This window comes from Antennarius striatus, chromosome 13 (assembly GCF_040054535.1).
Source record: "Antennarius striatus isolate MH-2024 chromosome 13, ASM4005453v1, whole genome shotgun sequence".
Classification (NCBI taxonomy): domain Eukaryota; kingdom Metazoa; phylum Chordata; class Actinopteri; order Lophiiformes; family Antennariidae; genus Antennarius; species Antennarius striatus.
Window position 1 is genome coordinate 12,764,482 of NC_090788.1, and position 16,543 is coordinate 12,781,024.

Consider the following 16,543-nt stretch of genomic DNA (forward strand, 5'->3'; position numbering starts at 1 on the left):
TTGAAGCCAAAGTCTCTCTTACTTGACAATATGGTCCATTTTCTGTGTATGTGGATTGTAAGACAGGGACCAGTATTATATTCTAAACTATTTAACATGTTATGAATAATACTTTTTGGCTTGTCTTTTAAAAGTTAAACTTTGAGCAATGACTGTGAAAACAAATGTAGAAATAGCAACTCAACATAAAAATCACTCTGCACAGCAAAGCAGACTTAAGCCTATTGAAGATGTTATTGAGGTATTATTGAATATACATATCAGATAAATGACATCCTATTAAGTTCTAAAATGAAATACCGCCGACATTTTGAACAAACTAGAAGCAACATTGTATCCAAATTGAGAAAATGTCAGACAGCAGAAACAGAACATCTTAATTTGCTTGATAAATCCAATTCTCTGTTTCCAGAAAAATAGGATAGGGTGACTAATGAAAAATTAAAGCAAGGGGTATGATGACGTCCCTCTGACACAAATTGAGGATTGTCTGACATGGAGAAAATGATCATTTATGGAAATTGAGTCCCTGCCTGTATTAGTTTTTTTGACAAAATCAATTAGCTTAGCATAGCACAGGTACAATAAGAAAACCAGAGGGCATGAACAGAAACAACACTGAAGCTCACTAATTAACAGGAAATCTAATTAAGAGAAATGAATAGAACAAACACAAAGAAAGGGACAGCATGTGGTGAAAATACTGTGCTGAGGCCGGATGCACTGACTTGCTGATGTCTGCTGGTTGCCTGGCAACCTCACAGTGATGACAGTGTGGTATCAATCTTCTCATGTAATTCACAGCAATGAAGCTAAAAAATGTGTTTTATAAGGTTAAACTGTTTATTTTCAAAAGGATGTTAAATTCTATCATAGACTGATATAATAATTGTGCACATTTACAATTAAAGAAAAATCTAATTTGTGCAACTTTTTCTCTCCAGTACGTGAGCATGTGAGCTTTAATCAGTTGCGACTGGCTGCAGCAGAATTTCAAGCACAAGGCTCAGTGTGAATTTGTATACAGGATACATGCCCTGAATGTGTTTTGTGTGTGTGTGTGTGTGTGTGTGTGTGTGTGTGTGTGTGTGTGTGTGTGTGTGTGTGTGTGTGTGTGTGTGTGTGTGTGTGTGTGTGTGTTGGCTGATGTGATACACACATATGTAGACATATAAATGCTCATTTGCACATTTCCATTTATGTCTACATATGTGTGTATCTGTCTGTCTGTCACAATGAGAGCTTGCATAATAATGCCTAAAAAGGAAAGCTCTTGCTAGTCTGCAGCATGGTCTGTAGCAGCACAATACAGCAACAAATCAGAATGTCCTTGTGTTACCTCGCCCTGCACTTTCTCTTTTTTGCTCTCTGTCTCTCTGCTTCTGAATCTGTCGTCATGGATGTAGCGGAAAACTTGAAACATAGTGTATTAGATTTTGCAGCTCTGCCATCTTCAGCTTCTTCATTGTATTTCCTCTTTTCTGCATGTCTTGGTGTCCTCAAGTACATCGTTTATCTTTGTGCACCGCAGCTAGCCACCTGCAGTGCTTATCACGTGTTGGGGGGAAATGAGGATGGCCTAGATTAGATTCAAACAACTATCTAGGGCATGTGTGTCCCTCATGCCATCGTTGCTGGTTCTGCTTCACGAGATTAGATACTTTCAGCATGCGCACAGATGTATACACTCGCCTGCACACTTTACACATACATGCATGCACAGTTGAATAAGCACATGTGTACACTTTCATGAAGACACAGAGAACCAGATTGTCCATGTTTACCAGGTCATTCCTGTGATTAATATGCATCATTTGAGACATCAAATGAATGAGCCTGTTCTTTAAAGATGTTTCGCTGTCAATATCAGCTTAAATAAAGCCTTAAAAAGACATAGTAGACTATCAGGATCTTTCATCACCAGCTTAAATATTTTAAGTCAAGGTTTAATGTGGTATATAAAGCATTGCTGTATGTGTATAGTGTGGCGCGATGGAGCAGTGAGTAATGCTGTTGAGCTTTTCTGTTCTACCCACATCTGTGTGGGTTCTCTACGCATTCTCTGGCTTCCTTCTACCACCAAAAACATGCAGCTTGGTTGAATTGTGCACACAAAATTTGTTTGTAGGTGTGAATGTATGCGTGATTAGTTTGTCTTTCATGTGGTCCCGCAATGAAATGGCGTCTTAATCGGGGTGTACCCCACCTCTCGCTGAGAGCTTGGTGGAAGAGGATCCAGCAGACTCATGACTCGCAGCTGTGGACAAGTCAATTATGATCGTTTAACCTACAAGAAAATGGATAAATGTGTATAGTGCTATTATGAATGAATGAGTGCACATATTTTTCTTGCTCCAGAAGGTATAATACAGTATTACTAGTACACAGCTAAAAGAGTACGTGTGTTTGTTAATGAAAAAATGTTAGCAAATAGAGATGTAGTAGCAAAACATTCAAATACACAGAATTTAACAAAGAATTTATTACATATATATAATCTACTAAAAATATTACATATTCATACTGTGCATGACTGTGATTTCAAACTTAAAAGATTATGAAATCATCTGTCACTCTTAAATGTTATTAATCATTCTCTCAACTCTCATCAGATGCATTATGACTGAAACCTGTATTGTGTAGAACTGAATGATCATGAGAGATTATTGTTGAAGTTTTGTTTTGCCCACTGCACTAGTGATTTATTTCTCTTCTTAGCACATTTTTTAAGGGTTCTGTCTCATGTAGTTTTTGTAGGGAATCATGTGCCTTTATTATTTTCACTCTTAGGAATAGTTTGTTGCTTGCTTATGAGGCTTATGTTTACAATAGTCTCATTACTTTTTATTTTTACTATGATCAGGGAATGTTCTTCAGCTCTTCTGGTCCCCATTGTCCTGTTGAATTTTATCTGCTGATATTGCTTTATATCCAGTCTAGCGTAAACCTGTGGAAATTCCACAATAAAAAAATAACATCAGACTTGATACCAAACATATGAAAAGAATAAATAGCTACTTTGCTCTATGGAGCTAACGCTACACTGCTAACATGGAGAGCTCCAGCTAAACAATAGTCAACTGATGCTAGCCAAGCTTTTGCTGCAACACAATGTGAGATACAGTGATGTCATGTATGCTAGAGCGTATTCCTTCTAGAACACTTTACTACCTGAACAGTAATTTCTACATTTTATTAGAACAATAAAAGTTGAAGTTTTTGATGATGTAACTTTCCAGAGTTGGAAACATCCTGTTGCGAGTGTTGGACACCAGGAACCAAAACCAGCAGGATTTTCCATTATGGTGCCGACGACATCCTGACCTCCGTTGAGTCTGTAATCTGGCATACAGACTTCAAAATTCAAAATCATCCGTACAGAATCAGATCATAGTAGGGATTTACGCCTTCATCGGCGTAGCATTAATAAACTCAGCAGAGCCTGCGGCAGAAACACAACTAGACAGTCTGATGATGTTTCCTTATCGTTTGGACCATAGATTGGTTGTGGATTGCGTACATCAACAAGGCTGGAAGGAAACTTAATAAACGTGCAAAGCGAATCTTTAATTTCATCCTTTTCAGTTTAGTTTTGCCCATTTCTGACAACGGTCCGACGTCATTTAGAAAAGTTTTCACCCCCTGCTGTTTTGCATACAGACGGACGCCGCAATTATAAGTGTTTCCTTCTTGGCCAAGGCAATCATTGTGTAAACAGAGACGCTTTTCGTATACCCCACATTCATTGGCTCTGGCTAAGTAGAACTTCTCTTTTGTGACTCAATCGTTTCCTCTCTTTCAGTCGGAGTTTCACTTAGAATTTGTTGCCGTTTTCTGTGTCATTCCTGCTGTTTGGACTCTCTGCTCAAAAACATGAAAATTATTCGAGCAGTTATGACACTAAAATTATGTTAACTGGGAAGGCCATGTATAGTTATTTCTTCTCCTAACATAGCAGATGTCTTAGGCCATATTGTTCACATGATTCGTTCTGGCAGATGCGTTGTGATAGGTTGAGCGCCGTGATTGGTTATACGCTTGATTGACAGGTAGTGGGTGGAGTTGGTGACAGTGTGACAGCATGAGACTTTCAAGTGGGCTTATTCAAATACTAGTGAGAACCCGTGGAAATTCCAAGATTAAACAATAATATCAGACTTTTTCTTTTTTTTTCTTTGCTGTCACAAGAAAACAAATCGCTGTGTTCGATGAAGCCGTGACGGCTCCTTGTGTCTGGGATGGACCAAGACGAAGGCCAGTTTGGCACTATGGTCCTCCCATCCGGGTACACGCCGGCTTTGAGTTTGGTGCCGGTTGAATAAAGCATCCGGGTTCCCCACACAACAACGTGAGACCCGTCACAATCAAAGAATATAAACCGCTATGTTTGACGGACCCGAAACGGCTCCATAAGTTAGAGAAATGGACAAATGCAAAGACCAACGCAAACTTGACTAGTGGCCCGAACTTCCGGGTAGACGCCTGCGAAAACTACACTGGAAAACATTTGATTTCTTGTGTGTTTGTATTGTATGTCAATGGACATTAAACAGAAAATGAAGTATTTTTTTGTGGCGAAAGCTGTTTATTTAATTCCACGATGCTCTCAGAAGCTCTTGTTCACGTGATTCCTTCTGGCAGATGCGCTGTGATTGGTTGGGTTCTTGATTGACTGGTAGTGGGTGGGGTTAAAAGCGTGACAGTGTGAGGTTTTCAAGTGAGGTTGTTCAAATATATAGGTGGGGACATTATTATGACGTGCCATTCTTATAAGTCAACGTTTTGTGAGTTTGAAGTGATGGAAACATGGAGTTTTTGAACTGGAATTAAACCTTAAAGAGAGTTTTGAGGTAGGTGTAGCAGATTTGACTACAGTAGATTGTATTTTCAAATCAAGTCTAAATTAATTATGCAGGTCTCCAGCTATATATTGCCATTTTTGTTATATTATTGTCTTCTTGTTTTTTTTTGGTCGAATGCATTTGGATTTTTTCATGTATTTTTTAATATTTATTTTTATTAAGTTTATTATCATTCTTTGTAGTTTTTATATTTAAATTTTTAATTCTTAATTGTTAAGGTTGACAAATTAGGGTGAGTATTATAATGTATCTATTTAAGTACATTCTTTAATATTGTGATTATGCTAAATCAATATTTTACTTTGTTTAAATCAAAATAATAACCACAACTGTAGCTATCCCAATTTTGTAAGTTGGTTACTTACTTATCCAACATCTCAATTACATCTATTGCTAATTTTTATAAATATCAACACAAACACGTTTTTTAATATATACCCCACATCTTATTCACTGAAACAAAGCAACTACTTTAATATTATTTGTGGTTGTTACTGTGGCTGTGATCAAGCTAATGTTCCCAACAAAGATGTACAAAACTTGGCATAGAAATTCCATTAACAAAGATGAATGTGACGTTGAAAACACGGGATTAATCACATAGTTTCAATGTCATAAGTTCTAAATCTTCCTAAAGCCTGCTTTGCAGATGAATAGGCAATTTAAAAACACAGCAGTGGGTAGAACTATCTTTTTAATCATTGTGCCGATTGAAAGGCTGATTAGTTTATTGTCGTTTTGGTATGGTGGAAAGCTGGTATGTAATTATTTGGAGTCCAAATGAAAAGTTAGAGGAAACATCCCCTAATGGAGTTGATATGGTGCTGTCTTCATCTGTCTAACCTTATGTCTATGTTGTAAGGGACAGTACTGATCAGATAATTTGCCCACTTACTTCTATCATTATACTGTATGCCACAATTGGCAGATTTTTTTTTTTTGTTCACAAGATTATGTTTAAGGTATCTGCTCATTATTATAATATGCGTTGGATTTTGAATATGTGGTTGTGTGCCAGAGGGAACGTGTGTGTGTGTGTGTGTGTGTGTGTGTGTGTGTGTGTGTGTGTGTGTGTGTGTGTGTGTGTGTGTGTGTGTGTGTGTGTGTGTGTCAATAGATGCATGCATGCATATGACAGTTTCTACAGCTGTGTGCCTGGCATAGTCATTTAACTTACTTGCCAATCAACATGTGAATTTATTTTGTTTTCTATCTGAGGTTGAGGTGATGCAGAAATGCTGGACTTCTTATTGTTGTCCTTTCGGCTCTTCCCTTCAGGGGTTGCCACAGCGAGTCAGTTGCCTCCATCTAAGCCTGTCTTCTGCATCCTCTTCGATCACACCAACTACCTTTATGTCCTCTTTCACTACATCCATAAACCTCCTCTTTGGTCTTCCTCTAGGCCTCCTGCCTGGCAGTCCTCTGTCACACCTACAGCACACCTCACCACTGTCTTACAGTCCTCATACATGTCCTGCACTGCTCTAACATACTTCTCTGTCACTCCAGACTTCCTCATACAATACCACAGTTCCTCTCTGGGCACCCTGTCATAAGCTTTCTCCAGATCTACAAAAACACAATGCAGCTCCATCTGGCCTTCTCTGTACTTCTCTATCAACATCCTCAAAGCAAATAGTGCATCTATAGTACTCTTTTTTTTTGGCATGAAACCATACTGCTGCTTACAAATGCACTTCTGCCCTTAGTCTAGCTTCCACTACTCTTTCCCATAACTTCATTGTATGGCTCATCAGCTTTATTCCTCAGAAATGCTGGTATTAATGTGTTTTTGAATCAGGATTCCCTAAGGCTTCAGATATTGATACATCTTGAATACATGAGATGCAGCATGGTGAGGATGTTGATGTTGCTATATAAAGACATCTTTACTCCTGGGACTGGTTTGAGAGATAAAGAAAGATGTTTGACTAATATGACAAATATAATCATATTCATCCACCACTTTACCTTGACATTGCAATTAATAGATTAGCGTGTGTGTGTGTGTGTGTGTGTGTGTGTGTGTGTGTGTGTGTGTGTGTGTGTGTGTGTGTGTGTGTTTGATTATAATCCAAAAAATATGGCTCTGATCCCATACCCACATTTATACCAGCTGATTAGCCAAAATAGCTATCATTCAAGGGTTCTTATTCAGAAAAATAAGTTAGAAGCAACAGAGCATAGCTTTGTAGAAAGGTATGTAAAAACAAACAATGGACTTGCAGACTAGGCTGATTAAATGGTTGACCTTAAGAAACAAAGGAACAAATATCTGAGCTCAAGGAGCTTTTTCATTTATTTTCAGTCATGCCTGAAGAGATTAATTTTCTTACCTGCAGCTTCATTCCTACAGTCAAGCATTTTAAGTCTTTCAGACTCATTGCCCTGATGTAATTTAAATCTTCATCCCAGAAGCTTTACCTGACTCTTTCAGACACCTATCAAACAAGGAGCCATTATATGCAAATCCATCTTCCAAAAACGGATGCCTACATTTATACCAAACTTTTTTCTTGCCAGCAATGATGACTATACCACCTTGACATTGGTTGCTTCACCTTGACATTCATCACTTCGTACCTCTAATTTAGCCATTTACTTTCACATATAATCCCCAGTTTTACTCTTCCCCATGTTGGTTTTTCTGTGTTTATTTGAAAACAAGTCTGCAAAATGAGGCAAAACCTTGTTAGAATATATGTATCATATAAATCAAGTGTCAGTGCTTTTGCACACTGTGCTAAATTGACTAGAGAGACTCTCAAGAATTGAGTTACAGCACAATTAATCCAGTTAGAACTTTCCACATTGGCAACTTCGTTCATTAACAGACTTTAAAAGCTTCAAGTCTATTAGTTACAGCAAGTCAAAGAGAGTCATTTAAAACTACTGTAAGTTTTAATGAATTAACTTACTAGTGATTCCTAAGGAGGCTTATCACTACTCACACATAGGAGACATCACACAAATTCATACACAAACAATCTAATACTCATTTCAAATTTCACAAAGGATGATTTTCCTTTTTTGTCTTGGGATATTACACCGGAGGAGTTGGAACACTTGTTTCCATGACAACAGATCTTATCAAACACAATATAGAGCATATGATTCCAAGTACTGGAGCAGTTTTATGAGGACTTGTACAATACACAGTGGTGTTGCCTTTATCCACTCTCACAAATTAAGTGATTTACTGACAAACAAAATAGTCAACAGACTGATACCACTGAATCCACCTATCTATTTTCCACTTTCTTGACCTGCCTTCATGTATTTCTGACTGCACCCCTTTCGACCATCGATTATCTGTGATTGTTTATCCCTTTTAGAGATGAAAAGATCTAAAGCCATTTCAGGCTGACATTAGGTGAATAGTGTGGTATAACAATTCATGGCACAGGTGACAGACACAATCAACTGTAGGCTGCATGTTTGACAAGGATCAAGAGCTCCTTTTAATTAAGTCAGACTGGAATTCATTTTCCAGTGATAGTAATACATATTAAACAATCTTATCCCTTTTTGAATGCCTTCCAAACTGATGATTTCCCCATCATTCCACCCGGTGTTGTGGTAATCTGTCAAGAAGTGTATGAAGTCATATGATTCAACTCTTTCTACTCAAAAATATAATGTACAACTCTTCCACCATCTTATATGAAAATTTGGAGGTGGAGGTGGAGGTGACATACCTACTGTAAATATTTTTCAGTCAATTTTTTGTTCCCCATTCTTATTATTCCCACAATTTAATCATGGCTCAGAGTATTTCGTAATATCCAAGATACCATAAATATTTTTCACAGCACAATTTTAACTCATAGTTCATGTGCACAACTGAGCAAAAGAGAAGGTGACACCTAATCTGGTCAAAATAAGATAACAAGGAACCTAAACCAATAACAGGATGACACAGGACAAAGGTTAATAATAGTTGAGGAAAACACCACTTCCCCATACGTCATATTCAATCTTATACAGGGTCTCAGCCAATCAGATTGAATGCTTCATTGCTGAGGATGTAACAAGAGACAAAATTGGCTCAGTCAGTACTAAAAGAGGAAAAGACAGTAGAATTTAGAGCCAGCGATCCAATAAAAGAATGAACATTTGGAGACTGTGACACATTGATAATGGCATCACGGTCCACTATAAATAGAAATAGCAAGATACTGTTTTACTACAAAACTGTTGCTGAGACCAAACTGATTAAATGTCAATCTATAGGTGACATAAAATACAGCGACTGTGTGTTCATTTTGCAACTGAGACTCACAGGTAACTGATCTGCTGGAGGAGCTTTAATTAATTTGCAGTGTCTGTTTCCAATATACAGTAATAAACTGAAATAAAGTCTGGCGTCTAGTTTATGCCTCATTTCATTATGAGAACTCAGATTTTTTATTTATATATATATATATATATATATATATATATATATATATATATATATATATATAATATATAAAATTAGCATCACAGTTCTTTTTTTATTGCTTGAATTAACCCGAGGACACTACCCTAAACATGTTCTTGTTTGAGAAGATAACATGTGGAATGCAAAAATAATTTAAAACTTTTTTCTGCATTTCACTCAGCAACTGATTCTGTTTTTTCTGCAGTTATGTGATTTCTTCCTAAAAATGCTATTTGTATTCTTCAAAAACTTTATAGAGCTAATATAAATATATATTAACAGCATCACAAACTGTATTAATACACTTAACAGTACTCTCTTCTTCATCACCTTTCTGCATCTTCATATAAAATTTAATTTAATTTTACTTCTTCACTATGGGGCTGTTGTTTGTATTGTACACATGCCAAGTTCAGTTAAACCATGTGTGCATTCCCCTTCTACTTTTATATTTGATCAAACAAATCATCTATATTGGACATATGATTAAAACATATGTGTAAACATAAATATATTTGACCTACTTCTGTGTTATTCATCCTTACCACTAGAAAATGTGTGTCCATGTTCTATGTGCACCTACAAAATTGGATCCATCTGGTCTCTTATCCATTTATGGTTACTTACCAGTCTCTGACGGATGAGAACACAATGATCATCTTTTATGCCTCATGTGACAACATGAATTCTGCAATTCCAAGAGCATGAGAAAAGAAAGTGGGAGGATGAGGAGTCCGTGACTCACTACTTAATGCTTTATCACAGACAAAAAGGACAAATAAAGAGTCATAATTCTAAAAGGAGCTGGCAATTTAATGGTACACATGTAATAACTGTGTACCAGCTGCATTTAATTAGAGGCGGTGGATCCAATAGCCAGTACATCCAGTACTTTTAAGTTTTTTTAGGCTGTGATGGATAATCCAGCAGTATGGTTTCATGCCAAAAAAGAGTACTACAGATGCAGTATTTGCTTTGAGGATGTTGATAGAGAAGTACAGAGAAGGCCAGACAGAGCTGCATTGTGTTTTTGTAGATCTGGAGAAAGCTTACAACAGGGTGCCCAGAGAGGAACTGTGGTATTGTATGAGGAAGTCTGGAGTGGCAGTGAAGTATGTTAGAGCAGTGCAGGACATGTATGAGGACTGTAAGACAGTGGTGAGGTGTGCTGTAGGTGTGACAGAGGAGTTCAAGGTGGAGGTGGGACTGCATCAGGGCTGATCCCCTTGTTTGCTATGGTGATGGACAGGTTAACAGACGAGGTTAGACAGGAATTTCCATTGAATATGATGTTTGCAGATGACATTGTAATCTGCAGTGAGAGCAGGGAACAGGTGGAGGAGAAGCTAAAGAGGTGAAGGTTTGTCCTGGAAAGGAGAGGAATGAAGGTTAGCCGCAGTAAGACAGTGTATGTGTCTGAATGAGAGGGACCCAAGTGGAAGAGTGAGGTTACAGGAAGAAGAGATCAAGAAGGTGGAGGATTGTAAGTACTTAGGGTCAACAGTCCAGAGCAATGGAGAGTGTGGAAAAGAGGTGAAAAAGCATGTACAGGCAGGATTGAACGGGTGGAGAAAAGTGTCAGGTGTGATGTGTGATAAAAGAGTTTCAGCTAAAATGAAAGGAAAGGTGTGCAAAACTGTGGCGAGACCAGCTATGTTCTTTGGTCTAGTGACAGTGTCACTGAGGAATGAAAACACTGAAGTTCTCTTTGGGAGTAACCAGGATGGATAGCACCAGAGTACATCAGAGGGACAGCACATGTTAGAGGTTTTGGAGATAAAGTCAGAGAGGCCAGACTGAGATGGTTTGGACATGTCCAGAGGAGAGATACTGAATATATTGGTAGAAGGATGCTGAGCTTTGAACTGCCAGGCACGAGGCCTAGAGGAAGACCAAACAGCGAGTATAACTTTATTTATCCTTTAAGGAGGAGGTTTATGGATGTAGTGAAAGAGGACATGAAGGTAGTTGGTGTGAGAGAAGAGGATGGAGAAGACAGGGAAGAAGACTGTTCTTCGGCTCCCTTGAGGATAGGGTGGGATTGTTAGATTGTTTACGTCTTGAGCTAATGTTGTTTAGCATGTAAACATCTTCAGTAACCTGTTCTGTGAGGAGCACATCATTATTAGACATGCCCTGATCTAGTTCTTCTCCTGCAGCGTGCAATGTCTCATCTACTTTTTTTTTCATTGTCATTGCATATGCATTGACAATGAAAAGGTCAAATTCAAATACAAGATAGGAATGTCTGGTTTTGATCAGCAGCTGCTTTCTGTTAGGTTAATCTGAATTGTTAAGCTGCAAATTCCTTATTTTTAAGGAAAACTGCAAAACTGTGACAGCGTTTCAGAAAACCTTTTTAAGAAGTGCTACTTGTACTGTAAAGTCTCCATATAATGATAGTTAAACGTTGTTCTGTGGAAAGAATTCACCGGTTGCATTGGTTTTAGATTATATTGAAATGATATCACATACATGTAACACTTTTGCTATGAACATTTCTGATTTCAATTGTAATCTACAATGCTTTTTTTGTTTTAAGCTACTTAGTTATGGTCAGATAAGCTTTCATACAAATTTCACATATTTCACTGTTATTCATTTAGGGTATACACATGATTGAAATGTGACAAGTGTGTGTGATTGAAGGTTTTCTCAAATTGAGCCTGTCTGTCCCTGCAGGAGTGACCACTGTTCTTACCATGACCACACTTAGCATCAGCGCCAGGAACTCACTCCCGAAGGTGGCCTATGCCACAGCTATGGACTGGTTCATTGCTGTCTGCTACGCCTTTGTCTTCTCGGCCCTCATTGAATTTGCCACAGTCAATTACTTCACTAAGAGGGGTTATGCCTGGGATGGAAAAAGTGTAGTGCCAGAGAAGGTATTTGAAGCCCATTTATTACACTTATATTTTTAAGTAACCTTATATAAAAAAAATAAAGTTAAAAGATGAAAGGTATGAAAAATTATGATTTGTGTAATATTGTGCCTCACTACATTATTTCTTCCAGTATTTTTTTTATTATTTTTTTAATCTGGACAAAATTACATAACCCCACCATGTTTATGCCCCCTTCCGGGACACACACGTTCACATACACACACATACACAAAGAATAGTATTATATATTAAATGTGTGTGTACTGTGTACAGTAACAAGCTCTTTTTCGAAGAATCTTTTAACAGGACAGTGAGGGCTTAAATGTTAATAAAAAAAGTCCAGAAAAGGAGCATTTAGTTGCTGTTGACATCCTATCTCATTTTTGACATGATATGACATCAATAATTTAGTCTAATACTTGTGGTTTCTGCTGCACTTGTCCGAGTGTGCTGGAACCATAATCATCTCACTCATACCTTTGTAATCCATAGTCCATTATGTGTTCACAGATTGCTGAGTTCACTGTTTTTATTTTCAAATACCGCTTTAACACTTGCCTAATGTCTCTCCTGACAAAATCAGCAAAAGAAGAAGAAGGAGTCCCTCCTCAAGAAGAACAACACTACAGCCTACCCAGCGGCTACTGCTACAACCTTCGCACCCAATATTGCCAGGGACCCTGGATTGGCCACTATTGCCAAAAGCGCCCCACCACCACCAACTGAGCCAAAGGAGGAGCCAAAGCCCAAGCCTCCAGAGGCCAAGAAGACCTTTAACAGTGTGAGCAAGATAGACAGGATTGCCAGAATAGCCTTCCCTCTGCTCTTTGGAACCTTTAACCTGGTCTACTGGGCGACCTACTTGAATAAGAAGCCTAAATTGCAGGGGATGACTCAGCACTAATCCATATTTCATTTATTTTAAAATGTAACAATTTTTTTCTTAATCTCCTTTCTTATTCCTCCAAAACACGTTTATTTCCAGGCAAATATGGTGTCTGCGCTGGTTTGAATTCCCAGTGGTTGCATTGCTTCTATGTTTACCTGTTTGAAAATCAAAATAGATTTAAAAAAAAAAAGAAGAATGATACAGACTTTTGAAAAGGTGTTTTTCAGATCTTGGATGATGCTTCTGTGGAAAAGTTACCTGAAATATTTAGGCAAGAGATTTCTTTTCTATGCCTGCACATGGCCCAAACTTGTTAAATTGTATTTAATTTATGTCTTTTATTTTTCTCTTCCACTTTGTCAAGAAATTAACACTTGTGTATTTGCATGAGCAGGGCATCTATTTATTTATAATTCCAAATGCAGATTTAAATTAACTGATAGCTTAGGTTTTTTTAAATCAGAAGCTAAAGGCAATGCTCAGTCTCCAATATCTTCAGTTTTGCTGGCAGTTTAAGAGATTGATTTTGTCATTCAAAATGTGTTAGGGTTTCAGCAATAGCAATAAAACATGTCTCAGTGGACGCACCATTTATTTAGGGGAAATATATATTAAAAAATTAAACATATTCGGTGTCCATCATTGAAAATATAAATTTTGTTTCACACTGTAAATATTATACTTTTAGATATGTCAATATTACGTTGAAGCTTTGCAAAAGTGTAACTAAAGTTTATTGAACACATCAAGAGAAGTCCTTTTTATTTTATTTTGTGTTTACAATACTTTCTACAAAAAACAGCATATACTGGTCTAATTCATGTTTGAGTGACTGTTTCTCACCTAGTTAGCATTCCGTTCGAAGCTGCGTTCACACAGAAGTAACATTTGAATGTGTGTTTGTATACATACTGATATCAACAGCAACATCAACCGTGAAAAAACTGAGATTGATTAAGTATGAGTAAGAATGTAAAAAACAGTTTGAATCATGAAATGCATTAAGAATTTAAGTACTTCTTATTTATGAGTACCATTAGCATCAATCACTCACTCACTGAGGGGTTGGGCACATTGAGATGGAGGAGACGGGCCTTTTCCATCTTCAACTGTGACAGCTGTGTTGTTCATTAAGGGCACATTTGTATCTTCCATCCCATCATTGTGTCCCCTGATCTTTTTTTTTTTTTTTGCCATAATACTTGTCTCCTTTCTATTGAAAATTGAGACATAACACTCAGAAAGTACCAGCTACACTGCCTTCAGTATCACATGCCTGTTTGGACTCATTCGTTGCTGCTTACTGGTGAGCAACACCGATAGACAGGGACAAAACAGAAGAAGAGAGAAGATGTTGAGTCAGACTGGCTCTGTTATCTCACGTTAGCTGGTACTGTGGTTTCACACAGGACTCGTCTTATAGTTCAATGATAGTGACGCAGATGAATATATTTTTGTAGCATGATGTTAATCCCTCTTCCAAGAAAAAACAAGAGAAACTAACACAAATATGAAAAGAATGCTTTAATTTGTCTTGATCATTGCCTGCTCCTTTTACTTTAATCTTACAAAATCACACACTTCTTCTTTGATGTGGCAGAAGGAGGTTTTGGAACAGTCCATTTTAAATTATGTTGTAGCAATATTAATTAGCAAGGGCTTTTCTTAGGACCTGAACCTGACACTCAGTTTGGGGTAACATCCATTGTAGCTTTACATTGACTGCTGTGTGCTTGTAGTCCCATCTGTATACAGTGCATGAACATTTAAGATCTATTTAGAAATAGCCTTTGATTGCAGACATTTCATTGTGTTTTCATATTGGGTTCTGAAGTCATTGGATTTCAATCTAATGTTCACATTCCTTAATCAAGGACTTGGAATGCATTATATTTTGTTGGTTCTGGTTGTATTGTAAACAATATTTTACATGGAAATGAACTGAGCCAAAAGACACCTGCAGAATTTTCTTTGTGTGCTTGGAAGAACATATTTTATTGTCAGAGGGAAAGAAAGCGATGGGTGGTCGATGTTATTTTTATTGTTTGCATTATCATAACCAATACCTAACACATCCCCTAATAGCAGACATCTTTGCAAGCGTATGCAAGGGGTCTATTAATACAGCCACTTAATCTGCAGAGAGACAGTCAAGTAAGAAGGCAAAGATTTGTACAAAGATATCTGAATCTTAAACTATTGTATGTATGTTTACTATCATGAAAAAGAAAACATATACATATGTAAAATATGAGATGCATACAGTATTTGATTCTGTTATTTAAGAGACATTAGCTACAACTGTAAGATGATGATGAATATTGTTTGTATTATCAACCTATTGTTATGCATTTTGCACATTTAGAAGAACAATAACATTACATTTATGTAGTCAGCTTTGTGCTATGCAAGGACAGCTTTGAATCACATCGTTGAATTTTATTTTTTTCTGTCTTACCATTTCCCTATAGATTTGCAAGCGCTCTCCTCTCTCTCTCTCCATATATATGTATATATATATATATATATATATATATATATATATATATATATATATATATATATATATATATATATAGAGAGAGAGAGAGAGAGAGAGAGAGAGAGAGAGAGAGAGAGAGAGAGAGAGATATTACAGCTTACCTTCTACATCAGCTGTAAACCATTAGCTTGCTCTCCCTTTCAACCATGGGTATACAGGGTGGCTTCAAAAGTTCAACTGGAAATAAGGGATTATGAATTTTGTTTGCATTATTGATTTGATGGAAGTTGAAGGGACATGACTTTTATTGTTGATTGCACTTTTTCTCCAAAGAAATGCAATAAAATGATTGAACTGACAAATGAGGAGCAAATCTGTAACAACATCACCTTATTAATATTTTTGTTTTTTACAAAAAAAACCCCCAAAACAATCCACAAAAGTTTTTTTTTGTTCTTTTACTCTCAAATTTCTGTGATATTACAGGTTTTAGTTTTGGACTTTAAGTAAAAGATAATTCAGTTCACTTCTCCTCGCTGAACCCCTGTGTACTCTATGCAGGATTAAATAAATACTAAAGAGTGATTACACCTATTTTTGAGCCAGGTCTGGTTTTGTTACATTTATTGCTCCACTGAATGATAATATGAAATATGAGGCACAGTGCAATCATGAGCTTCCAACTTTTATCTTCATATTCATATGTATAACATACATGTAAATAAATACCACACTTCAAGGCAATTCAGTCATTTATTGTTTTATGCGAGGTCTGTTGCAGCTCTCAGAGGCACTTGCTTTCCCTTACTTATTCCTAGATACCTTCTGAAGTTTTTTCTTGTATTTTTATCAAGCAAACCATGTTCTGATTTTCACTGAAATGTACAAAAAAAAATCTAAAGCACAAAAGTTACATAGTGATGAGAGAACTTGAATGAAAGTGTACACATGTGGATATCAACAAACTCACACACACACACACACACGCGCGCACATACACAC

The 16,543-nt window shown here is 37.0% G+C and overlaps 1 protein-coding gene across 2 annotated transcripts in view; it reads left to right on the plus strand.

Annotated features, from left to right (window-relative positions):
• The window catches only part of gabra1 (gamma-aminobutyric acid type A receptor subunit alpha1), a 30,966-nt gene extending 15,432 nt beyond the window's left edge, over window positions 1-15,534 (plus strand). For both annotated transcript variants that reach the window (XM_068330941.1, XM_068330943.1), the window contains exons 9-10: window positions 11,968-12,170; window positions 12,754-15,534. In XM_068330941.1, coding sequence (XP_068187042.1) covers window positions 11,968-12,170; window positions 12,754-13,074 — 524 coding nt within the window. In that variant the 3' untranslated portion in view covers window positions 13,075-15,534. The remainder of the gene's footprint in view (window positions 1-11,967; window positions 12,171-12,753) is intronic.
• The last annotated feature ends 1,009 nt before the right edge of the window (window positions 15,535-16,543 follow it).